The sequence below is a fragment of the Apaloderma vittatum genome, unplaced genomic scaffold, assembly GCF_000703405.1.
Source record: "Apaloderma vittatum isolate BGI_N311 unplaced genomic scaffold, ASM70340v1 scaffold12600, whole genome shotgun sequence".
Taxonomy (NCBI): domain Eukaryota; kingdom Metazoa; phylum Chordata; class Aves; order Trogoniformes; family Trogonidae; genus Apaloderma; species Apaloderma vittatum.
Genome location: NW_009694076.1, coordinates 1646 through 28034, shown reverse-complemented (window position 1 = coordinate 28034; position 26389 = coordinate 1646). Strand labels below are relative to the sequence as shown.

General features: G+C 44.0%; 1 protein-coding gene across 1 annotated transcript in view; it reads left to right on the top strand.

Annotated features, from left to right (window-relative positions):
* LOC104271600 (scm-like with four MBT domains protein 2) overlaps positions 1 to 26389 on the top strand; it is a gene marked incomplete at both ends in the record, with an annotated part of 36843 nt that overhangs the window by 9527 nt on the left and 927 nt on the right. The window contains 5 exons of the mRNA XM_009866320.1: positions 384 to 481; positions 13292 to 13393; positions 14042 to 14189; positions 19329 to 19411; positions 22301 to 22427. Coding sequence (XP_009864622.1) covers positions 384 to 481; positions 13292 to 13393; positions 14042 to 14189; positions 19329 to 19411; positions 22301 to 22427 — 558 coding nt within the window. The remainder of the gene's footprint in view (positions 1 to 383; positions 482 to 13291; positions 13394 to 14041; positions 14190 to 19328; positions 19412 to 22300; positions 22428 to 26389) is intronic.

Here is a 26389-nt window from a genome sequence, read left to right as displayed (position 1 = left end):
GTTCAGATATAACTAGTATTGGCTGAAGTCCTGAGGCTCCTCAGACAGGAAAACGTCAGGTATTTTGAGAATTGAAAACCAAAGGGAAGTTTTTGTTACTTTCAAGGAATGAGATAGTACAGTTCTCATTTCTTCAGCAGAAAATGGAGGACATGCATTTTTCTGGGTTTTACTCCAGGATATAAACCACAATCTTTCTCAAATGTGCCCCTGCTAGTTGTTTTTGTGTTGAATTTATCCACTCAGTACAGCTCCAGAAATACACACCATTCATTTGACTTGTACTATCCATTTTTATGACATAGAAACTTAAGTCTTTCAGAAATATTTGGTCCCCAAACAGTCACCTCTTGATTTTTTTTTTTCTGTCATCATTGCTTTAGATATCTGTTCTCTGAAGACTATATCTGAGTGGAAATGCGCTCTGGAAAAATCCCTTAATGATGCAGCAAACTTTCCTCTTCCAATGGAAGTGTTCAAGGTAAAAGATACATATTTTTCCTTTGCTTACAGAACCCACGATGAATAAATATCATTCAGTGTTTAGCAGCTTAAGTTAAAATATTGCAGGAAAGGCTGTTGCTTTAATACATCACCATGAAAGGTCACGAGTAAGGTGTTTGTATAAAATGTGGTTTTATTTGTGGACTTGCCATTCTGAGAGAACTGATTTCTTGCAGTCAGTCTTTTCTAGGGTCTGGGGATTTTCAGCACTGATTCCTCAGCATTATTTCTGATGTGTCTTGATTCTGTTAAGACCTATGTGAAGGCACCGTATGCAACTGTGCAGTTATAAGGATACAAATACGAAAGCTGACATGAGCTGGGTCTGTGAGCCTTGCACTGAAATTTCCATATGATCACAAGCCACAAAGCAGAGAAAGCTCCTTCGGGGACCTAGAGTGGAAGTGGGAGATAATTTTGCTCCTACTTTTTTTTGTGTGTGTGTCTTCTCACTCCGATTTTTAATAGTTGGGAGATGTGCTTCAGCCCTGAGGCTCCAGCTTTAATTTCCTGTCCAAATCTGCACTGCTGTTAATCATGACGGCTCCGGATAACCCTGATTTCCAGCTATGCTGGTTTGGTTTCTAACAGCTACATCCTCGCAGCGGTGTGGTGGGCAGCATGGCTGTGGCAGTGACAGGATGCTCGGGGAGCTGTGTTGAAGCACAGCAGTGCCTCGCTGTCTCCAGCACCTCCTGCTTGGGGACCTGGTAGATGACGGTGCCCTCCCTAACACCATTCATGGCTCTGGGTTCCTTCCTTGCCTTTAAGCAGCATTGCACTGGGACGCCCCAAAAGCGATCATGCACATGTACTTGGCACTGGTGAGGCCACAGCTTGAGTACTGTGTTGAGTGTGAGAAAGACACTGAGGTGCTGGAGCATGTCCAGAGAAGGGCAACGAAGCTGATGAAGGGTCTGGAGAACAAGTCGTCTGAGGAGCAGCTGAGGAAACTGGGATTGTTGAACCTGGAGAAAAAGAGGCTGAGGGGAGACCTCATTGCTCTCTACAACTCCCTGAAAGGAGGCTGTAGTGAGGTGGTAGCTGATCTCTTCTCCCAGGTTACTCATGATAAGAGGAAGTGGGCTCAAGTTGCACCAGGGGTTGTTTGGATTGGATATTAGGCAACATTTCTTTACTGAAAGAGTTTTCCAGGGAAGTGGTGGAGTCACCATCCCTGGAAGTGTTCAAAAAATGTGTAGATGTGGCACTTCGTAACATGATTTAGTGGTCCATGGTAGTGTTGGGTAGATGGTTGGACAAGATCATCTTAGAGGTCTTTCGCAACCTTAGTGGTTCTACGATTCTAAAACACCCATGGAACTGGTGCAGTTCACATGTAGATGTGGCACTTAGGGACATAGTTTAGTGGTGGAGTTAACAGTGTTAGGTTTACGGTTGGACTTGATGTGGCTCAGGGGAGACCTTATTGCTCTCTACAGCTACCTGAAAGGAGGTTGTAGTGAGGTGGAGGTCGGTCTCTTCTCCCAAGTAACAAAAGATTGGACAGGAGGAAATGGCTCAGGTTGTGATAGGGGAGGTTTAGATGGGTACTAGGAGAAATTTCTTGACCAAGAGGATTGTCAAGCATTGGAACAGGGGGATTGGTTGAGTCGCCACCCCTGAAGGTATTTAAAAGATGTGTAGATGAGGTGTTCGGTGACATGGTTTAGTCGTGGGCTTAGGTTGATGGTTGGTCTCATTGATCATAAAGGTCTTTTCCAACCTATATGATTCTATGATAATTATATCTTAAAGGGCCTTTCCAACTTAAAATGAATCTATAATTTTACGTTTCTGTGATTCTGTGATTGGAAGAAGGCACTCACTATGTCCCATCCTGGCTGGTATGCCAGGAAACCTTGATGCCACCTTCACCCTTTCTGCAGGGATGTGCCAGCAGCAGCAACCTGCGAGGAATCCAGGCTCCTCGCCCAGCTGAGATGTACTTGAATTAGCAGTGTTAATTTAGGAATGCTTTGCCAATGGCCCAGGCAATGGCTCATTTTCTTACCGTGTGAAAGCTCTGCTAGGCTGTGAGAAGTGGGAAGATTTGTGCGTTGGCTTTCAGCACGAACGTGGGTTTGAGAAGCCCCGTGTTGTGATGGGAGTGGAGTGCGGGGAGTTTTGATTCTCAGCCATTTGTTTCATTCGATCTGCCAACTCTGTGAAAGTTTACATTTGCAGTTTCAAGATCAAAAATGCGTTGTGTGGGTCAGGGATTAAGTCACAATAGAAAATAGATAACGTGTAAAGTTTGCTCCTCTCTATATGAAAGAATGAAAAATGTTTCTGATGAGGCTCGTAAAACATCCTCTTAAAAAAAGTTTATAACTAGAAGCTGTTTTGCTGCCTCTTCTCAGCATGCCAGACTTATACTCACTTATTTTAATTATTGCATGAGGGTCATAAATTTAAATTCAGCAAATCCCAGTTGCCATGCTATGCGGTCAAAGCTTGCAAAGACGTTCCTCTTAGAAGACAATGCAAAACATTGGAATGCTTGAATGGCCCAAGAGAGAGTTACTTTGGGGCCAAATGTGACAAAAAGGCAGGATTAGGTCAACAGGGCTTCTGTGTTTGTAATGTGGAAGCTTAGAACAAAGTGAGCTAATTCAATGTCTGGTGTTACCTAAACCCCTGGTTCTTGGGAGACAGGAGGCTGATAAATTATTTGTGTGTGGGCACCACTTTTTTCTGCCTATTTAGGGTGAATCAATCCCGTCTTGTGCCTGTTAATTAAGGAGAAAAAATAAGACAGCTCATCCGTGCCTGTGAACATGTCTTTGTCCAGCAGTGACTTAAACACGAGTTAAGGAAAGGCTTTAGGAGACCATATGAGAATACACTTGTCTGATCTTACAAGATAAGCCAATATTTTTGTGTGGGTCCTTCAAGAGAAATCCTGGGTCACAGCAAAAAAATGTTGAACTCAACGCGATGTGTATTTATTTATTTATTTATTTATTTATTTGCAAACCCAGCACAGAAGTAGTGTCACTACATGGTGCCTGGGGCTCCGTGCTACTGTAACTGTCATGTGTTAGATGAGATATAAAACACAGGGTTTGACAGCTGGCAACTGTTAAAGATCTTCTGGAAAGCTGGAAATGTTTACTTTGGCAGACATGGTAAACTGCACACCGAGCAATTATATTCTTCATTTTCTACATTTCCCTGCAGAAATCCATCACTGAGGACACCGTAAGTGTGTGCCTCCTCTACAGACCCTGGGGTGAGCACGTGCATGTTTGGCTGGATTATGAGTTAAATTGCTGTTGTCGTTCGAGCTGTGCACGACTGGAGGGGGACACCAATAGGCTGGCAAAGTGGTCCCAGGTGGTGGTGCCGGGGAAGCAGATCCACATTTGTAGTGCAAGAGGTTACTCCTCTTATGCGTCATCAGAAGCCCTGTTGACCTAATCCTGCCCTTTTGTCACATTCGGCCCCAAAATAACTCTCCTCTTGGGCTATTCCAACATTCCCATGTTTTTTGTTGTTGCTGTTGGTGGTGATGCTTTTTGATTTTGGTGTATTTTACCTGAGACCTCATAAGCTGTGAATTTGAGCCCGAGTTATCAACTCTCAGAACTTGCAGAGCTGAACTTGAATGTGGTGGTCTTTGGCGGCAGATCCAAATATCTTCCTCGAAAGCACGGCCCTGATCCCCTCTTGTAATCCAAGGAGAGGGCACCAGCCACCAGACCACACCAGCTGGTCGCAGAAAATCAGGATGAAGGCTGCAAACAGATTCTTCTTTATTTCTAGTGCTATTTTACACTTGGCCATATGTCCAAAGTGTAAAATGCTCTAGGATCCTTTGAGAAGGAGCATGATGTTCAAGTGCCAGAAAATGCTGCTATTATATAGCTACTAAACATAGTGTTTTGCAAACTGTACATACCGAAAAAAGATTTTTCTTCAAAAAAGGACACCCGCTATTTTGCTGTTCCGTTCTTTTCAGAAAATGTACTGGTCCTTTAAGAAAACTAAATACAGACAGGGTTTTCAAGGGTGTTTTGAATGCCACAGCCCAGGGAGATGAGTCCTTTGCTGTTTCTGCTCTGATTTCAAGGTGCTGGGGGAACCCCCTATGGTTGGCTAGATACCAGTCATGAATGAGAGCTTTGGCTTCAGAGGACATCTGAGAAAATGGCCAAGGATTTGAGTATGAATAAGGGTGGCCAGACTGTTACTGGGGCCTGATTACAAGTTAAGTGTGACAATTTCAGCAGTTTGCTTCATGGATAGCTTTGCTGGTCTTCTCTAAGAGAGAACCTTGCATCAGGATGCCAGACTCTGAACCTTCTAGCCCTAAAATTTAAGAATCAATGCAATTTTTACATTTAAAGTCCTGTCTTTACCTTGCATAAAGTGAAGACTGCACACAGATCATGGGATTTAGTTTCCTAGAGAGAGGCAGACTGCATCCTGGGGATCTTCTCTGACTTCCCATTATGTTTCTCCTGGTCTCCTGTGCCATATCTGTGGGTCTCATGTAGATGTTGTGGATCCTCAGGTGTCTTTCGGCTCATCCCAGCCACTTGCTTGGGCAACTGACTCTGACCCAGGAGTTTTTCCATAGATGTTGCATTTGGGCATCCTATTCCCAGTTCCCTCTGATTGCTACAAAGTGGGCTCTGATGACTTGGATGGAGCTGTCACCAACCCCATCCCTAGCCCAAACTCTTAAACTGCTCGAAGAGCACACACACTTAAGGAGGGAGAGGTGTTATCTAAGACAGGTGGCAATTCCTGATTTATAGCCTTCGGTCTCATTCCTCTTGTCTCCACTCTTTACTCCTCCTTCCCTAAAGTTGTAACTCTTTTATTCTAGTTTGAAATTGTTCTCTCTCAGGGAAAAAATAAGCTATATACTGTGCCCAGTCCAGTGTGCCTCTGTTTCTAGCTGGAACTTTTGGATGTTTCCTGTAATCAGTGATAGTATTAATTAGTGGTAAGACTAATGACATGGAAGGAATCAGTTGGGACAATCCTCTCCTAAGGAGAATGATGGAGGGACCACTCACCACTCAGACCACTTGAAGTTCAGGATGGACAGATGGTTCTAGTTCTACACACAGAAGTATGAAGACAAATAATAAACAGGACTTCTTGCTCCTGTCTAAAATACAATTTTTCCCTCAGATGAATGGTGCGTTTTAATTAGAAGAGTGAGATACACTGTCTCTCCAAGACTTTGATTTTTTTTTTTAAAAAAGGACAATATTACCCAAAAGTTAATAAAACTTTTGATGTTTTAGGGTGTGTTCTTCCATTATTTTGGTATTCTGGAAGAATTTAAGATAGAGAAACCCAAGGGCTACATTCTGCTCAGAGACAATCCTGACCTGGCTACTTGAATAGACCCCAACAGGGTTTTTCTGTCTTCAGCCCCGCTGATAGATAGATAGGCTTGTGCTGATGCAGTACCTTAAAACAAACGTGCTTTTGCTTTCGCTTGGAAGCTAAATCCCAACATCAGCAATCCTCAGCCCCTTCATGCACTGATGGCTTGGCCAGCCCTCGCTGCGCATGCTGTGCTTTAATAACCCGTGAGTCGCCATGTAGTTTGCAGCCTGCCAGATTATTTATACTCCATCTGTTCTTCCCCATCCATAGCACTCGCCAGCCCTTCTCCATGACTGCTATTTGCAAGGCTGGGAGATGTGCGTGGTGTCACCATCCCTCTGTTGCTCGGCTGTCTTTTGACCCACTCCTGTCTCAGCTCATTAAAGCCATTTATCTTTGTAAGACCTAATAACCATCATTAGGAGTACACTCCAAAGGTCCTTACAAATGTAGCTGCCATCATGGCTTCTGGGAACAAGGATCCCTCTGATATCAAAGGTGCCACTCGGGCGAGGTGGAGTCTGGTGGACCAAGAAAAAGTTCTCACCTCTCTGTAGCTCCCTCCCTCCTGTGGGCTTTGTAAGGGGCAGGTGGGGAGAGCAATCCAAGGAGCTGAACAAAGGTGAGCCCTGTCTGAGATGCCCTGAGGGTCTGTTTTGGCAGCACTCTATGGAAGTCAGGGTTGGAAGAGAAATGCCAGAGATGGTTCAAGCAAAGCAGATGGGCTGGGTGGGACCTGGGTCCCTCAGCCTTCCATGTCCCTCCGGCTGTATGTTCAGCACGTGTGGTTTTCTTTCTCCGTTATCTGCTGGGGTCTCTCAGGGTGCTGCGAGGTTAGCAAAGGGGCCTGATCAAGTTTATTTCATAGAATTTTAGAATATTTTGGGATGGGAGAGACCTTTAAAGGGTGTCTAGTCCAATGCTCCTGCAGTGAGCAGGGACATCTTTAACTAGATCAGGTTGCTCAGAGCCCTGTCAAGCCTGACCTTCAGTGTTTCCAGGGTCAGGGCCTCCACCGCCTCTCGGGGCAACCTGTGCCAGTACTTCACTGCATCCAGTCTTGGTGTGTGGGAGTTTGTGACTGACAGCCTGAGCTCTTTCCTCCCACATCCCTGGGCCCAGCAGTGTTTTCCACTGAGAGGAACTAATGTGCACCTACAGTGAGAATCTGCTGCCCTGTAGTGGTTGAGTGATACCTAGGAGTCATACATCTAAAAATGGATGATTCTTCTCAAAGAAAGCAAAAGCCAGGACTGGTCCATAGCTGTTCTGCAGAGTGGTCGCAGCCACAATGTGCACTGAATTTGTTCCAGTCCCCTCTCCTCAAATACCCATGGATTTCTCTCTTTAGCGTTGGAATGGGTTGCTGAGGGAGGTGGTGGAGTCACCATCCCTGGACGCGTTTAAAAAACGGCTGGATGTAGCACTTCAGGAGAGGGTTTAGTGTTAGGGTGGTGTAGGGCTGTAGGTTGGACGATGATCTTGATGATCTTTCCAACCTTTATGATTCTATGATTGTGTGATTCTCAATAGCAATTACTGCTGTGAGACATTACTGAGGGCAAACTCTACCCAAACCAGTGCCTTTAAGGACTGAGTCGCTCTTCATGGCTGAAGTACTTAGGGGTGTGCAAAGACACACTGATGGTTTCACTTCGAGGTGTTTCCCACCAGTGTTTTCCTTTCCACTTGACTTTCCCACCTGTGAAGCGAGACCTGTGCGTGTGACCCATCCAGGATTCCTTAGCGAATGCTTGCAGAGTGCTATTGCAGCCCTGAATACTTTAAGAAAGAGGTTAAAAAAACTCAAACCAAACACAGGGAGAAAAAGAAAAACAAAACCCAAGTGGGTGCATATCTGTCTCTTCTACCTCTGCTGCCGGTGCTTCCACCAGCCAGGCAAATTGGAGCAGGAGCTGCGTAGGAGGGCGTCTTTGCCCTAATGCCATCTGCGGCGGGCCGAGCCATACGGAGAAGGTGTGTTTGGATTTAGACCGGCTACTCTGCAATGTTACTGTTTCTATGGTAACTCTTTTTTTTGTTGTTGCTGTCGTTGTTTTGTTTTATTCCACAAGACTTGCTTAGAATGTGCAAGAGCTAAATTCAAACCTAGGCAGAAGCATCTGCAGTTTTTAAGGGGCTCTTCAGTAGGTGCGTTTCATAGCTGGCTCTCACGCGTATTGCTTCAGGGTCACAGTATCTCTAAAGCCGCCTTCCTGGCACCCTTTTCTCTTCATCCCACTCCATGTCTCTCCAATTTGATCTTCTCGTGACCACACTTGTCAAATCGAGGGGCAATTTGCTCCTGTTGTGTCTTACCGGGGTTTTTTGTCTCCCTGCAGAGGGTGCGGCTTCGGGGAAAATTGCTTCGTGTTTAGCAAAGGAAGTTGATGAATCGCAAACAAGACTGATTCATCTGCAAATAACACAGAAGATTGCATTTGGGTTTCTTCCTTTATTTATTTTTTTTCTCAGTTAAAAAACAAATGCCAGATTCCTGTAGAGGCAGTTTAACCACAGCTATTAATGTGTTTGTGGCCCGTTACCACACATGAGCTTTGTGATTAAAATTAGGCTATTAGAAGCAGCCAGTTTCTTGGAGAATTACAGAAAACACTGGGGGAAGTGATTTCTTTGAAAACAAAAATTGAATCAAATAATATGTTTCCAATCATACTAGATGGGGCCCACTTCTTCTGTGAGTTTTGGGAGGGTAAACGGGGAGAGATGTGACTGAAGACAATGGCATTTCACACTGTTACAGTTGGTGAGGATTAAAGGAGGCTCAGGTCAATTTTATTAAGTGTTCAGTGTTTCTAATCAGCTTTGCAGCTTTTCAGCCTTCTGACTTAGTTCTGAATTTTGCAGGAAGTTGCAGTCTTACAACTGGTGTGAATCTGACTATCCTGGACCAAAAAAACCCCTGACTTTTAGGACATTCGAAAATTAGAGTTCAAATTAGAGCCTTTTTCTCTTGTCTGTACGTTGTATAAGCTGCTGAATTTAAAATTAGACGACTCCATTGATGTATTTTGGGCAGAAGGGGCTGAAAATGAGCATTTCATAGTCTGAGGGCGATGCCCTTCCTTGGGTTTGTGGATAGAGCTAGAGCAACCAGCCCATAATACAGCTTCCCTGAGTTTTCATGGCCAAAAGCAGCTTAGCCAAGTCCCCTGGCTCTATTTGCATTACCCAGCGCACTGTAAAATTATCTGAGCTCCACTCTTTGGTGTGACATGACAGATTTTTGGATTTATTTACACTTAATTGCCTTTGTTGAGCAGAAATATTCTGAAGCCAGATTTAACAAGGTATTTAGTTATCATAAAGACCAAATGACTACGATGATTTTGAAGTGTATCTATCTGAGTTCGAGACCTAGAGCTGATGTTTAGTAACTTTATTATTAGGACTTAAGGATGTCACCCACACAGGTACTTCCCTAAAACCTGTCTGCATCCCTAAGGGTCTGAATACTTTTGTAAATCAGTTTGTGGATCTTTTTTGGAATGGCGTTTAGGCTCCCAAGTCGCCTGATATTTTTGTAAACCCGCACTACTAGTCACCCGTTAGCTATGAAGGAGAAAATTATGCAACTATCTCAGTCCCTAAAGACAACGGTTGGGAGTTAGGAGCCTGGTTCTTCTCCCTGCACCATTGCTGGCTTGTTATTTGATCTTCAGGTGCTCCAGCTTTCAGCCCTGCAGGTGATGTTGGTGGTTGTGAGCTTTTACAAAGCCCACCAGTATTTTTTCGGCAGGGTTGCAGAAACACAGAGCTATAAGATGATGCGTATCAACGTGGGGCTGTCTTTCAGGTGGCCCAGAGGGTCTCAGCCTGTGCTTGCTGGCAAATTTGCAAATGTGCGCTGCGATAAAAACTGTGAGTTTAATTGCTTCTTGGGGTTTGTAAGCGAGAACCGTGACAGCCCTGGCTTTTTTAGTGGGTTTGGGCTGTAAGTGACAGACATTGAGTGGAGGGTTATGCGATTTTCCATTCATTCCTCATGAGCGCCGTCGCAGGCTGTAATCCACCATGTTAGCGATTGCAACCCTTTGAATGAGCGACCGTGGTGCTCGTACCACGTTAATTCATTGTACTTTCTGTGGCAAGATTTCTCACTTTGCTGGAAGGGACTCTTCTGCAGGCTTGTCGCTTGTCCATCCAGTTTACTTGACTGCTCTCTGGCAGTCGTGGAGTATTTCCATCACCCATGCAGGGTTTGTGAACTCCAGGACAGGCAATCTCTTGGTGTAAATCTGTGTGGTCAGTGGGGCTGCTTCTGGGAGGCATTGACTGAGAGTAGGAGTAAAGGTTCAACATCTGCGAGGCTATAAAATACTCAAAATGGTCAAAAATATTCTGCTTATTTCAATGAAAATTGACACTCGCTTGGGGGAGTTGCTAGGAAATAATGGCTGATGGCATCCTCGCAGGTGGAAATGCCATGAAGTAGTGATAAAAGGGTCTGATTCTGCCACCCATAATCATTTCAGGCATTTCTTTTGCTCAGCTGCAGAGCCTGGCAGGGACCAAGGAAGATCTCACCCCTCCGGTCCTCTTCTTGTAGCTGCTTTTATTAAACAGGCGTCTTCCCTGTCAACGTGAATAAAGGGAGGAGAGAGCAGTTCATTATCCAGTGTATCACTTTGAGTCTAATACTAATTAAAAGCTTTGCCTTCACTTCTGTGGAACCTATTCTTAGAAATTATGTAAATTAATTGGAGTTTTGAAAAGGAACATATGCCAAATCCTAAGTAATTTCCTGCTGGCTGAGGCAACTCCAGCGCTGGAACTGGAGAATGGCATCAAGATCTCTTTTTTCCTTTTGTGCCTGCAAAAATCTAAGGCTGCTTCTGTAAGTTTTGATGCTTCTCTTTAGCAAATATATGAGAGAGATCAAATATCCAGACCCTGCCCATTTACCAGAGAGGTACGATACAAAGGCTTTTTTTCTCCATGAAAGCTTTTCCATCTCAAAAATGACATTTAACACAGACGAGCTTTTTACTTTTGCAGCCCTTCTCCAAACAAATGTACAATTTTGCTTCAAAGAGGATTTTGACCCTCAAAAGGGAGACATACCCAAGAGCCCATGAACTTCCCTCGTGATTTCACTCTCACTATTAATTTAGTTGGGAAGATATTTGCATGTTACGCTGAATGAGAAAGGAGGTTTGATCCTAAGGTACATGAAGAAAAGGGGATATGCTTTTGAAGTAAAATAGCTTTAAATGGTATTAGCTTCTTTTTTTTCTTTCCCCTGCCTGATTATTTTTGTCCCTTTGAAAAGGGACAAACAAATAGAAGGGGAAGAACCAAAGAAACAGATTAAAATAAAAATGAGAAGCAGTGTGGTTTGGTCTCGAGATATTTTGTTCTCAATCAACAAATCACTGAAAGTTGATGAAACTACTTGCATGTTTAAAGATAAACATGATTAAGTACTTCGGTGGATCTTGGCTTATTATGTATTGAAGCTGGATACGAGCGTGAATTGAATCGTGGAACTTTTGGTGGGAAGATGCTGTAGTCTAGCATCTACATCCTGCTTCCAGATGTACATTTTGCAAAGTTGTCTTTTCTTTACAACCTCACCCTTAGGATTAAGAGACGCCGAGTGTGGATGCTCGTGGAGGAGGAGGCAGCCCCCCATGCTTTTTGCCTTTGGAGATTTAAAGTTCAGAGCTGGCGAGGTCTGATTTTTGCAGCCATCATCGTTTTCCAGCTTTTCAGTATTAAAGATGGCAGTTTTGATAACCTGTCCGTCCGATGCGTCCCTGGTACTGTGCAACCTCTGTGTACAAGGAGCCAGATTCTCTTCCCTGGTTCAGACTTCTATTCAATGAAACGTTGTCTGTGAAAAACTGCTAAAAATGGGTCTCCTGTCTCTCTGGGGCTTTAGTGATGTGGAAGCGACTGCTGCGGTTATGCTACACTGCAGGATGCCCAGACTTCTGAATGTCTGCTCCTTACTCAGCCATTAGTTCATTGGGCTCTGGGCCATTATTGCTAAATCTTCCTTAGTTTCCCCGTCAGTATATACTTCTGCTGTGAGACTAAATCCATCGTGATTTTGGTTTTTTTAAAGTGCTTTTTGGTTCTCACAGGAAAGTCTCCGTTAACATCGCAGGCTGGCAAGATGAAAACAATTAATTTAGCCGTGGTTGGAGCTTGTAAAAATCGTTATCTATAATGACACCAGGAATGTAGGAGCCCAAAATAGAAGTTGTTAAGTCTGCAAGTGAGAACAGTTCTTGGGAAAAGAAAGCACAATGACGAACAACTTCGGATCAATAGGAAATTGTTTTGGAACAAGAGTACAACGTGTAGCAATGAATGTAGATGGGAATGACATTGCTAACCACTTATTAGAGAGAGAAAGCTTTCTGCATGTATTTTGGAGTTGTCTGTGTGTGTTAAATATAATACCATCTCTTTTTATGCTTGTATTGGCTAAAGCACAGATGGTTTAGAAATACTGTAGGACATTTTTATTGAATGAACACAAAATACGGTCATTACTGTGGAATTAGGATGCCAACTTGTAAGCCTATTAAACACAGGTCACGAGGGATGGAGAGTAATTTGATAGATGTTAGACACTAAACTGGTGTCAAATCAGGGAGTTGAACCTAGGATGTTCCTGAGTTTCAGGAAAGCATCCTGCTGCCGTTCCCAAAGCTGCTGACTGGAACCTTCTGGGTACAGCTGAGTTTGATCCTGAGTGAAAGTGTTGTGGTGGGCATCTACCTGAACACAATTGCATGTTTTCCCACCAAGATATTCTCTTATTGCTCACATTTTGGGTCCAAATTCACTGTATGGGCCTTCGTCCACCTTTAGTCTTCTGTCTGGAGAAAAGACCTTTCCACCTTGCAACACATGGAAACCAACACAGGTCCTTATGTTGGTGCCTGCAGGAGCTGGACATCCATCAGTGTAAATCAAGGCCATCCTGAGCTGTTTGTGTCTGTGTTGTGCATTACCCTGGGGGACATCAGGTGAGGTCCTCACACCTTCAGACCCTCAGTTGCTCTCAGGTGGTAGTGGCTATCAGAGGTGAAGAGACTCTGCCCAGGGGACATTTTCAAATAGCCATTTCTCAGATTGGTTTTTCGTTTTGGTGAGTGCTATCTCCTTGTTGACCAAGTTCAAGTTAGGTGCTGCTGATGAGATGGATGCACATTGCATTTTAGATATGAGGGGACTGGCCCTGCAGATCTCTCCTCTAGGAGTCTTTCAGTGGTTGAGTTCACATGAAAAGAACATAAAGATCAGGAGCACCCAGTTGGAGCTGAGGGTCGGTCTGGTCATCAGCTAAGTGACAAAACCCACATGGACACCTTTCAAATAGTTACTCAGGTGTATCGGCCCCTCCTTGGTGAACATCACTGACATACCATGTGTTCCTCTTCTCCATCTCTTCCTGCAGGACCATGCTGATTTGCGAAACCACTTCTTCACTGTGGGGATGAAGCTGGAGGCGGTGAATATAAGGGAGCCGTTTCATATCTGTCCTGCATCAGTGACCAAGGTGAGCTCCCAGAAAGGAGGGATGAAAAGAGCCTGATTAGGAGCCTCTTACTGATTTCCACCACATTTAGAAAAACTCGAGAGTGGTACTTAATTGGCTGGAGAACAGATTAAGAAATATGTTTAAAATCTATGAATTTTCCTAATTAATTAATTGTTTCTTTCCTGTAAGCATCACCAGCTGACTGTATGTACTTAGATGCAATGGGGATGAGCAGGTCCATCTACCACTTCCATGAAAAAAGAGGGATTCCTCTTTTATCTTTGTTTCACCTCCATGCAAATATATTCTCCCTGCACATCTGGGAAACCTTTTGAAATAAAACAGCTGGATGGAAGCAGTAGTTGGATATTTAATCCACACTCTCAAAGTGAAGAGAGAGGAAGGCTGTGGGGTCTCCAGGCTTGCCTCCAGTCCTTACTCAGCTGTGGGTACACCTGCACTTGTCCTTGCCTCAGTTTTCACCCATTTCTAAAACTCAGGCTCGGATTGGTTTGGTAGAAATACTTTGAGGAAAAGTGTGAGGTGAGAGTGGATTATTTTCAGGAGTAGTTTGACTCCAGGGTCTGGCTGTTGCAGCTTTCAACTTTACTTAATGTTACAGCAAATTTAGCATCTGATTTTGGTTTCTTCTTTTTCACTCCTTAGGTTTTTAACAATCACTATTTGCAAGTGACCATTGATGACTTGAGACCTGAACCCAGCAAAATCTCAATGCTTTGCCATGCGGATTCCTTGGGGATCTTGCCAATACAGTGGTGCCTTAAAAACGGAGTCAATCTCACACCTCCCAAGGGTTCGTATTCCTTCTTAGTGATTTGCAGCTGTCCTCTGAAGGAAGTTTGCTTGCTCTAACTTCCTTTAAAACCATGATGCTGTTCACTGCAGAGCATCACCTCTGGAGTCACAGGGGCTGTTTTGGCTCATACCAGCCCACGAACATCTCTTCAAACGTGTCTTGCTGGTGATTTGATGTCTGTGTGCTTTGTAGTCTGAGGCAAGCTGCACCAAAGCCTAATGAATTCCTGTGAAATGCATCTTAGCGATGCTATGTGTGTATAGAGAGCAAAAGGAGCATTAAAAGTCATATCATGCTAGAGGCAAACCAGGCATATCCCTGTAGCATCCACTTTCGTACCATGCTGAGGCCAAGCAAAGCTCCTAAATCTAAATATCTGAACAAAACTCACAGCTGCCTGCCCAGGAGCATGTAGGCATTTCCTTACCTGTCTCAAAAAAATCCCAGGCGAGGGCAAATTGCGAACAGCATTCAGGTCAGAGCCAGGAGAAGCAGCCTCCAACCGTGCTATTTCCCAACTTTGTAGCAGTGTAGTTAATTACTTGCATTTTCAGACAGCCACCTGCAGTGCCCCAGCCATATTTCTTCTCTTGCTAATTTTGTTGGTTCTCTGGAATTTTAGGTTTCTGAAGCTGGCTGGGATGTTGACCCTTTGCCAAAAGTTGGTGTTGCTTGGGAGAAAAAGAAATGCCTCAAAAAAAGAAAAGAAAAAGTTTTGTGCACTCAGATTTGTCTTAATTTTGGGAAAAAAAAGTATGCTGCTACCAAACCCAGGGAACCAAAGGGTTATTCCCTATCCAGTTTTCAGAGTCCTCTTCTATATATTCAGAGTGTCTCTTCAATACGTGTAATTTGAAATTCCCGCCAAAGTCCTGGAGTCCTGTGCGTGTCGCTTCATACAGTGTGTCTATGATTATGCCGTTGCTTTTACTGAAATAAACGTGCTGTCTGGATGCTTCAGCTTCCTCCTGCTTAAATCCAGGTGTAATGATAACGCCTGTATAACTGCTCACTGATAGTGGCCAGAGAAATTGCTAAAAATGAAATTAACTGGAATGTTTTGGTTTTTCCACTGTAAATGCATACGCACCTTCTCCCAGGCCGGCTAATTAACTGAAGTAGACCATAGGCCAGACATTTCTCTTTACAGGGTCATGGCCTAATAATTTCCAACCCATGCTGGTACAAAGCCTGTCTGAGATGGTGGTTTATGGGTCAAGTGCATGCCAACTCTCTTTTAGATGCCAGTATTTTTAGAAGTGGCTGTAGCATCCATCATTTGGATATTTTTCAACTTGGCTGGTAAAGTCTATGGATGAAGTGGGTGTCTGGTCTGATGTCTGGTGATTGGAGTCCACCTAGCCTCCTAAGAAGTTGTAGGAAGTCTCCACTCATTCCTCTGATGAAAATAAAGTTTGCTTTCTGCTGTCAGATCACAAGTCCCAGAGGGAAGCTATTAAAAAGGTGTAAAGCAAGTGGCAGATAGATGCATGCTGTATATTGGTGTATTTCTTACACTGTGAATGAAAGCTCCCAGCTGAAAGTGCATTTTAGCACCTTTGGTGTCAAAAACCTCTTCTATTGGCAGACATGCTCGATGAGTCACTAAAATGTAATCAGACGTTGAGGTGATTTCTTTTAAAAAATAAAGCAAGCACGAAGAAAAACCACAAGCTGTCAAAAGAAAAAATAAAGCAGAGGGAAAGTGAAAAGCATCCAAACCCCCATTGAGGCAGCCAGTCTTCTGTGAGCAGAATAATACCAGCTTTGGATAAAAAAAAATAACCAGGATGATAAAAGCGGGCTACAATGCTGCGAAGGTGAGGATGGCTGTGATGTGAGCTGGCGTGCAGAAGGAGGAGGAAATCCCACCATTTCCACCCAAATTTCTGGACAGCTCTACTTGCTGCAGGGTCTCCAGAACTCCCCCTTCGTGAACGAAATTTCGGCAGCCTCCTGCCTCCCTAGCACTCACCCATTCCCAGCTAACATCACCCTTAGCAAAGGACATGTTGACAGTATTTCGTGTTGCCCTGTTGAAAGGCAAGAAGTTCCTGTGGAGCAGAAGATGACAACTGAACAAGTCCTTTTTCTTTTTGTGAGATGGATTTCTTTGCTGTATTTTGAGCTTGGACTTTCTGGTTAATTTATAGTTCACAAGGATGTTTCCTGATTTTAAAATTAATTGACTTTATTTCATCAGAACAGCGTGCCAGGTTGGGGTATTTGGGTTCAGAGTCTTTTATCTGTCTGGTACCCGTTCTCTTGCCTCTTTGCCTATCAGACCTTTGCTGAAGCCAAACACACAGTAGATGAGTCATGAACAGGAGGTGCAAACATTTGCTAATAGAAACAGAGAGCAGTATTTTCCTGTACAGTGCCAAAAATTAATACCCATTTACTGCTGCTGTATAAACATTGAGCAAGCACTGTTTATATTTATTAGGGATGGATTTATAGACCCCTTCCCTTCAGAGTAACAGCCATTGTTCCTTTTTATGAACTAATAAGAGAAGGGGAAAAATGTTCCAGTAATGCTTCTACTTGTAAGGCTTACTAAGGAAATGCCATTTCCCAAACCTCCAGTACATTTGTATTGTTAGAATTACTGCTGTTTAGAGTGCTGGGCTCTTCTATGCTGAGAGCTGAGGTAACAAACACAACGAGGTTTCACACGTTTGAGGAGCAGCACTTGAATCTCACAAGCAAGGCTTTGAACGTGCTGTGCTGAGCCTCGCCAGAGGGCAGTACGTGAATCGCATGTGCTGATGGAGGTACTGGGTACATGGTACCTCCCCATGTGCTAAAGGAGGTGCCTTATGTCATGATGCTCCAGGAAAAGGCCACGTACAGGTCCAGGTTTGGCTGAAGCCAATTCCTGAGTATGCTCCCCTTGGAGGCCTCCTCGCGGGGCTGCTGAAGTGAGTTATGGTAAATTCTCTAACTGCCTTCCCGGGTTTTGTTCCTGGTGAAGTCTACAGCAAAAGGTCTTCCAGTGATTGCAGTGATTCAGGGCCAAGCCAAGAGGTGGTTGTGTGGTGATGACACAGATGAGTTTTTATACCTCACTGAAACCTTGTCGGTGTGCCCTTTCCGTCCTCTGTGCCAAGATTTTGCAAGGCTTGTAATTAAGATTCAAAACCCATCTGTGAGGGGTTTAAAATTGGAGATGAGATATACCTTCAAGGTGTGGGCAGGTGTTTGAATCCCTGAAGGCAACATCCTCTTGCAGGTGGGATGGACCCCAGGTGATTTAATGTAGGCAGTACACTGTGGCTGTCCCCACCTGAGCCCATCACCTTCTTCTGGAGTCAGTGGAGAGTGAGAGGGACTTCCACAGGGTGGTTCTGCTGCTTTTGCAAGAGGACAGATAAATCACCCTGTTTCTCCATTGGCTCTTTAGGCAACCCAGGGTGACAGGCACAGCTAGAGATGTCTCCACTGCAAGCATCTGTATGCCATCAGATGAATCCCCTTCTGACGCGAAGTGATGTGCACTTCTCCTATTTTCCATTTCATTTTACAAAGCTGGGAAGTATCTGGCACACAAATAACTGGAGAGAAAAAGGGAGATGGAGAAGAAGGGGGAAGAAAATACTGTTGCAGAAATTGGTTGTTAAAAAATGGTGCAAGGATTTTTTTATATGTTTTGTATGAAAAATGAACATTCTCTATAAATAATTCCCCTTTTTACTTTCCTGTGCGTGTCTATTTCTAGCTTTCCAATTATTATACACTTTTATGCCCTAGAGAGACAGGCATCTTAGCTCCAGGCTTTATCTCATTAATTTGTTTGTCATGTATGCAATCATTAGGATTAGAAGTTCATCTTAGCCCAGATACTTGCATCTTAGCTGGATGCTGGGGACTTTAAAATTTTTACCACTCTGTTTTTGGATCTGGGTGACTGATAGGTGAGTCTGCACAGTATTCCAGTCCTTTCTTGCCTACAAAAACTGTCACAGTTTTCATTGTTGTAAATGATTCATTCCCACCTGATCTTGAGTGTCCCTTTTTGACTGTCAATGAAAAAGGCATTAAGAGATGTTCTATGAGATGAGGCCGGGCTGAGATGCCAGACTGGGAGATTGAGGGGACAGTTTGGCCTTCAGGTGACTCCTAAAACTTTCCAGTGAGAGTAGTTCTGCAATCGTCTTATTAGAGTATCAGCAGTATTGTCACAGGGCCCTGGGCAGGATTAGCACTCACTGGTTTCAAGTAATACAAAAAAATAGATTAAGAGGTGAACAAAAAAATAAAAACACTGAAAAGGAAAAAAAACACCACCACCAAAACATTCTCTGTCCCAAGAATTTTTTGCCTAGTGAGCCAGGTAAGAAGAGTAGATGAGCAAGATGTCTGGTTTGTGATGGGACTGTTAGAGAAATGCTCATATAAATCAGTGTTGCCTCCCATTTTTCCTAGAAGCAGAGGTTGGAAAGGATCAGCTAGTTGCTGAGACTTTAGTCTGGGAGCTGGGAAGTCTAGGTTCACTTTCCTGCCCTGCTCCAGGTTTCTACACAGCCTTGGATAACATGCTTACTGTGATGGGATTCAGCTCATGTACGCTGAGCTGCTGGAAAGTCAGTCATGGAGGGTGCATCCTTACCAATGAAGAGAGGGGAAAATTTATCTTATGATTACAGAAAGAGGATGGGTCAGCTTCTGACAGTGCTGGTCCTCTCCCTGTCCACTGCTGAAGGACCCTTGATGTCCAGCTCCATAACACCATCTTTTGGATAAATAAAGAAAGGAGAAAGAAGTCCATGATGGGTCCCACCTGGAAATTGGAGACAGTAGCACTTCTCAGTAGTTATGGGTTTGTTCAAGCCTGGAAGATGCTCACAGAAAACGGGAAAAAACGGAAAAAAACTATTTTATTGCTTGTTAACAAAGGCCTGGAGTGTTCAAAGTGAAATGGAGAAGGCATGTGAGTGTGGGCTGGAGAAGCATTGGCGTTGGCTCTCATGGTGTATAAAGAGACATCCAGAGAGCTTGTCTGCTGATACTGTAGAGTTCACTGAGGCAGGGTGGAATGCTGAAACCCAAATGGTCCTCTGCTTAGGGTCCATTTCATGCTTTCTTGTCTGGTGTGAAGTGGTGGCTGATGGCACTTTCTGTTTTATCATCCTCCAGGTTACTCTGGCCAGGACTTTGACTGGGCAGACTACCAGAAGCACTGTGGAGCGGAGGCAGCGCCTCACCTGTGCTTTAGAAACGTAAGTTCCCTTTTTTGCCTTTGTGTTGCTCCTGTGGATCCATGTGAAACAAAACGGCTTGCACAGAAAAACTGCAGCAAGGCTTTGGGAGCTTCCCCCAGACCACCATGAGTCTGCCTTAAGAAGGAAGCTAGAGAAATGGTTCAGGTCTTCATCCCTAAAAGAGAAAATAATGTTATTCTTATCTTTATATGATTAATTTAGATGTCCTGCTCTTCATCTCCTCTCTGAGTTTGTAAAGCACCTAGCACAGGAAGGGTCTCAACTGACCATTACAAGTAATTCAAGTGATATTAAAAAATTAAAATAGGTAAAGAAATTGCGTGGTGTTGTCTGCCCCTTTTCACATTTTGGGTGTTTTCTCCGGTTTCCATGAGTATACATTTAACCAAACCAAAAGTATTTAAAAGCTAAGGTTGAAACCACTGAGCTCAGTGTGAGAGGAGTGATTAACCCGCCTGGATATTCTGATCTTCGGGATGGTTCATGTGCTTCCTCGATACAGCAACGGTGATGAGAGAGTGAGTAAACACATCGTTACGCTGAGGGCCATCAAGATTCAGAGCTTTGGAAACAGTCTTTTGCAGGCTGTTTGCTGGTAATGACAGTCTGTCCTGACTTATTCGTGACAGGTATTCATCATTGGGTGAAAGGCAGATGTAGCCTTCCACCTTTTCCAATAACCTCGTGCTCTTCATGATGCTCCCATCAACTGGTGGAAGCTGAGATCTCATCAGTAACTGAAAATGTGGTGGTACCTGAAATGAGTGCAGAAAGGTTTGCAAAAAAAAAGAAGACAAAAAAGAAGTGGTGTGAACAGTGAACAAACAGCAGGAGTTACGTAGCCTTTCAGAAGTCACGCGGCTGGGTGACAGGGTGTTTTTTGAACAGCAGAATGGTGACAGTCTCACAAGACACCAGCTGTGGTTTTGCGTGGCCTTCCTCATCTGTGTTGGCCAAGGGCAGCCTGGCTCGGAACAGACGTTTGATGGTGAATTGGTGAACTGGAACACTTTCTGTTGCTGTATTGAGAAGACCTGGATCAACAACAGAGTTTGAGCTAGGAATCAAATCAGAGTTGGAATTTCTCTGTCCCCTTTATTGTGCCATCCTACGCAAAAACCTCTGCCTCAGGAGACTTTAACTGAGAGTTTCTGAAAGAGCTGAAGGCAGGCAGTGCTGCATCACACCACTCGAGTGGGACGACTGTCACATCTCTTCTGAAAGCACCGCTCCTTTACTTTATATCTCTTTTCATTGTGGTAGTTAATGGGTCTGTGCTCTCAGCACTGACGGTCTCTGCGTAATACCCTCCAAAGATTAAATCAGGTCTAAGTACTTTTTTTTTTTTAAAGAAGCATTCATCAGATGAGCATGTGTCTGTTACTTTTTCACTCTCAATAACACAGTTCTCTGCAGAGAGATGTAATCTCACTGTTGTCGCTTGTGCAGCCTCCCTGGCAGGTTGGTCCATTTGTTTCGTGGCTGTGAGCAGCTCTTCGATAGAAGCTGTTATTGCAAGCACATCTTCTACCGAGTGCCGGTTCTGGAAGTGGATATGCTGGAATTTTTTCCCCGGGGGGGATGTTTAACAAGGAGAGGCAGTTATGAAATGGATTGACATGACCAAACGCTTAGTAAAATAAACTCCCAGCTAACTGTTTCGCTATTGATTCTGTATAAATTAGCCTCCAGCACCGAACTGCAATGAAAGGAACCGGTGTGTGATAAATGACGTTTCCTTGTTAGGCAACATAAAAGGCATTTAAGCAAACTCGCCCTGCATTTGTGCTGTCTTGGCCATTAGCAGCTTTTACAGGAGGAGGCTGATCTGTGTGCTGAGCAAGGGTTGCGACAGTCCATGCAACATTTGAGACTAGCAGCACTTTCTTGGAAGGCCTGTGGATGAAAAAAAAGAACAAATCCAGAAGGTTTTAGTCTCACAAAGAGCTCTCACTGATTATTCAAAGTGAGGTTAGATGTTCAAGGACAGGTTGGATGGTGCTTTGAGCAACCAGGTCTAGAGGAAGGTGTCTTTGCCCATGACAAGGAGTTCAGAACTAGAAGATTTTTAAGGTCCCTTCCAACCCAACTATTACACAATTCTATCCTTTGGCCCTGTGTTTCTTACTTGGGGTGATGACCACTCATTTAGAGATCGTTGCTGTAATATCTGGCCTGGCTTTGCCTTTGCTGGAGAGGAGTGGGAGGTCAGCGGAGGGCTCAGATAACCTGTGAAAGACCTGTTTCTTTGTTGGTGTGTTGAAGTGTACAGAGGTACTGCTATGACGGGAAACAACTGGCTCTGTCTACACCCACCTGCAACTTAGGAGCTTACGTACCTGAAGGAACTTGTATGTTGAAAATAGAATGCTCCAAGAAGAAAAATGTGTTTGAATAGGTTACTCAAATTCCACCAGCCTCAATCAGTCTGGGCCACTAAACGTGTGAAGAAGTTTTTGTGGTCTGAGGCAAGATGGGTTATTGACTTTACAAGGTTTCTCCCAGCAAGATCAGAGATGCTCAAGCTCAGCAGGTCTGGGAATCCTTGGTGTAGTATCTCATCACTAATAGAGGCCAGCAAATGCATCACTAACAAGTGTTTGAATATAATTAGCATGTGGAGTAGCCTCCTCTCAGTCTCTGAGAGTTAGGGACTGGAGTAAACCATGGAATACCTTGCTTACTGATTTGTTGCTATCACTGTTTTTCATACGGATGTCCAGGACAGCTCCATTTTGAATCTGGATGCTTTTGTGTTCTTCGGTGTATCGTGCACTTCCAGTGTAAGGCAAACTATGCTAAGTTTATACTTCTCAGTGGACATCCTTATTAAAGTCATGCAATGCTGCAGTGACATGCTTCAGTGTTGGTCCTTGACTCTTTCAGACATCCTTTAGCCGTGGCTTTACTAAGAATATGAAGCTGGAGGCAGTGAACCCCAGGAATCCTGCAGAGATATGTGTTGCTTCTATCACCTCGGTTAAAGGACGGTTAATGTGGCTTCACCTTGAAGGTACGTACTGTAAAGGCTTCTTGTGTTCCAGTGGGTCACTCAGAGACTCTCTTTTGTCTTGTCCTTCATCCTCTGCACAATGCTACTTTCTCTAGGCTTTCCTTTTTATGGACATGGACCAATAATATGTTACTAAGGATTATCTTTTCCTGCTCTCTCCACAAGGGAGCCACAAGGCCTTCCACTCTTCCATCTATGTTGACTCTTATCATCATGATCTCTGTTGATGATAGAAACGTCCTCGCTGCCATCATGATAGACCTTCATCCTGGGAATGGATGTTTTGCCTCACCTTGAGTACCACGTTCAGTTTGGGGCACCACAGCATAAGAAGGACACTGAGGTGCTGGAGCATGTCCAGAGAAGGGCAGCAAAGCTGGTGAAGGGTCTGGAGAACGAGTCTTATGAGGAGCAGCTGAGAGAACTGGAGTTGTTTAGCTTGGAGTAAAGGAGGCTGAGGCGAGACCTTATCCCTCTCTGCAGCTACCTGAATGGAGGTTGTAATGAGGTGGGGGTCAGTCCATTCTCCCAAGTAACAAGCGATAGAAAGAGAGGAAATGGGCTCAGGTTGCGCCAGGGGATGTTTAGATTGTATACTGTGAAAAAATTCTTTACTGAAAGAGTGATGAAGCACTGGAACAGGCTGTCCAGGGAAGTGGTGGAGTCACCATCCCTGAAGGTGTTCAAAAAACATGTAGACGTGGCTCTTTGGGACACGGTTGGGTTGGGTATATGGTTGGACTTGATGGTCTTAGAGGTTTTTTCCAACCTTGATGATTCTGTGATCCCATCTGACAATGTGCAGTGCAACTTATACAAGAGGAAAAGTCTTTAATCAAAGCCCTTAAAGTAAGTACAGACATTATCAGGTAATCTGAATCACCTCATCTGTGCTATCAGCTTGCTCTAAAATACAAGAAAGGTGATGTTCAGTGGTGTTTGGCTCTACACAAGTAGCACTGTACTGTAGACAAGGCTTTCTTGACACCTCTGTGATAAATCCCATTCTTATTGCTACCCAAAGAGAGATTCTGCCTAACTTAAAGCTTGGCAGGCAAAAGCATTCATGCTTCTTGTGTCTTTGCTGCTGAGCCTCATGGTTTGGGCTGGCTAAGATCTGGGAAGAGCAGAGATGGGAGATGTAGGAGAGCTGATTTGTCATCCTTCTCCATCCCTGACATGTAGCTGTCACCCCAGGCAGTTTGTCTCCTCTGTGATTATCTCCAGCATGCATAGTTGGTATAGCTTTGCATCTTTGGTTTTGACAGAGCTGTGTGCAATGCTGAATTTTGTTTTTTTTATCTGAAATATCTGATTGCCTTGTGACTTGAGGTAGCCAAAGCTCATCTGCAGTCTGGATCGGACATGGGGCAGGTATTTTTGCTAAAGAGCTGGAATCAAGAAGCTTGTTTGAAATTCAGTTCTCACTAAGGCTGTTGTTGATTTTACACTCATTGGGTCAAGGAATCTGACCCATTTTGGCAGCTCCCCTTCTTAAATGGCCAGGTGCCTTCACTTTTATATGCAGATTTTTTGGAGTTTGGGAATTTTCTATTTTTATTATTATTCTTATTTATAAGCTGTAATACTTTCAGAGGGACTCCATGTTCGCTAAACTTACAATGAATAGGAAGTTCTGTTTCATGAGTCTTTAAATCAGCTAGTTCTCAAAGACTCTGGATGGAGGCAGGGAGAGGGCCACACACGCCCACCTTGCTCCCCTCCTTCATCTCTTTCTCCCTGTTTTTTACTCTTTTAAATTCTTAAAGGATGTTTTTTACAACTTGTCATAAAAAAAACCCCACTGTGTGCATCTCCTTGTCTCTTGAGTTCTGATATACAGAGGCTTTATGCTTGTTTTATATCTCAATACCAGGGACAGAATGATCAGTAGTAAAAGGAAAAGATGCAAAAGACTGCAAAAATAAAAAGACATCTTTGCTGCTGTTGAAATGCATGACTACAGTATGCACCGTGTTTCGCTAAAGCTAAGCATTAAAAAACCCCTTCAAAACGCTGCTTGCAGAGTTGTAAAATAAATGTGGCTTGAACCGTGGCATCTTTTATTTTTTTTTTTTTTACTCCATTAATACACAATTGTTTCTAGATGATTATTTATATTCTGGCAGCAGCAAGACTCCCTGGCTACCATGGGAGCCCATTGCTGAAGACCTTGGGTCCCACCGTTTATCATGGGCACGTCTGAAGCTTTCATTGTTGCCCTCCCAGTTTCGCCATTTGACAGCCCAAACAGCAGCCATAAAACAGGATGCAGTAGTTAAGCAGCGTCGAGTTAAGACGTGAGGGAACATTGCTTAATAAATCACGCTTTGTACAGTAGCAAAACTCTGTAAACTTCAGGGCGAGCGTTTAATGAGCAGCCGTATAGTTCCCCCGTGGTGGGAAAGAAGCGTAGGGCTGATGCGATGCTATGCACATCTCATCACTTTCTGCTACTTTATTACTCATCATCTGCATTGTTAATTTTTACTAGTTCGTTTTAGATTTTAAAGCTGAAGCTTTCTGGTGTGAATTTATACAAGTAATAACGTGCACTCTCTGCGCAGTTTGAGGAAAACCCTTTTGTTAATCACTTCTCCAGGGAGGTTTTCCATAATTTTTCCTTTGAGAGTTCTCTGCTCTATTCTGACCATCCTATTAGATTCATAGCAGGAGACGGAAGTTTTCCTCGCCCTGTTTCCAATCTCTCTTTTTTCCATTTAACCTCTCAAGTCTCATGGACTTAGCCTGAGAAGATGGCAGCAGAAAATGCAGCAAATGAAACTAGTGAGTCTCAAACAAGCTGTTTTTCCACTTCTGTGAGTGAGCCCAAAGGAAGCAAGTGGAAGGCAAGGTTATCAGTGGCCAGAGGGAAGAAGCAGTGCCTGGGAGGGCAGAGTAGCTGTGAATATGTCTTACAGGAGGAGTACTGGTGTTGCAGGAGAGCAGATGTTATGGTGCTTCCTTGCTCGTCAGGGTGGCTGCAGCTGCAAACTTGAAAACCAAAATTTTCATGTCCCATCTGTTAGTGTTTACAGGCAAGGAGGTAAATTTTTTCTGCTTAGGGCTTTATCCATGGCTTGCTTACTTTGTACGTGTCTTGCCACTGACTTGAGCAGTCCTCACATAGCTCCTTGGCTGGATCTGTGGTGCTAGGTGAAAATGTTTGGCCCTCTGGAGAGTGCAGCCTTCATCAGGTCCAAACTGAGCAGTGACCCCTTGATATTTTTTCGTGAAGGGACATGGTTTTGCAGGGCGTGCTCAGCTGCTGAGAGCTTGCACTTATGCTCAGCTGCTGATAGGAGCAGGTTGCGTCCTGTATCATGTGTGCCTTCATCCCATCCTCTTCCCTTCCCCATATCCCGGTGAAGTAGAGACTGTATCTTCAGTATGTGAAGAGCTTGGAGAAATACCATGAAGACATCCATGAATCTATGCAGACATCATGATTTCATGTTCTTAATTATTTCCTCCAGCAGTGTGAACACCAGCACCTGTTCTCCTGCTTCCTTTGGGTTTTCATACGGCCACACACTCTCAGAGTGCAGCAAGTTTATTCCTGGAGACTTTGATCCAAATACTGCGTCTCAGCCTCAACGCCATTCCCATCACAAAGTTCAATTACGGTTTCAATTACCCTGCAAGCCCTTGATGAACATTCATTAGTGGGAAGTTCCCCGTAGTCATCTAGCTGTGCGCAGTCAAACACTGCTGCATTAAGCAGGAGGCAAAGATGCTGTAACAGATGCAAAGGCGAGGATGCTGCACAGGGGAAGCTGCTGATCCTTTGGTCTCTTTGATTAGCAGATCATCTCGTACTGCTGATGGAGCTATAGGTCCTAGGGTGAGAATGGCAGAAGGAGGCGAAGTTGCTGGCCAGGCTATGCCAGCACAGATGGACTTGAATTGGAGTAATTAAATGATATCCTGAGTCAGGACCTACAGTTGTTTTTGAAAGAACT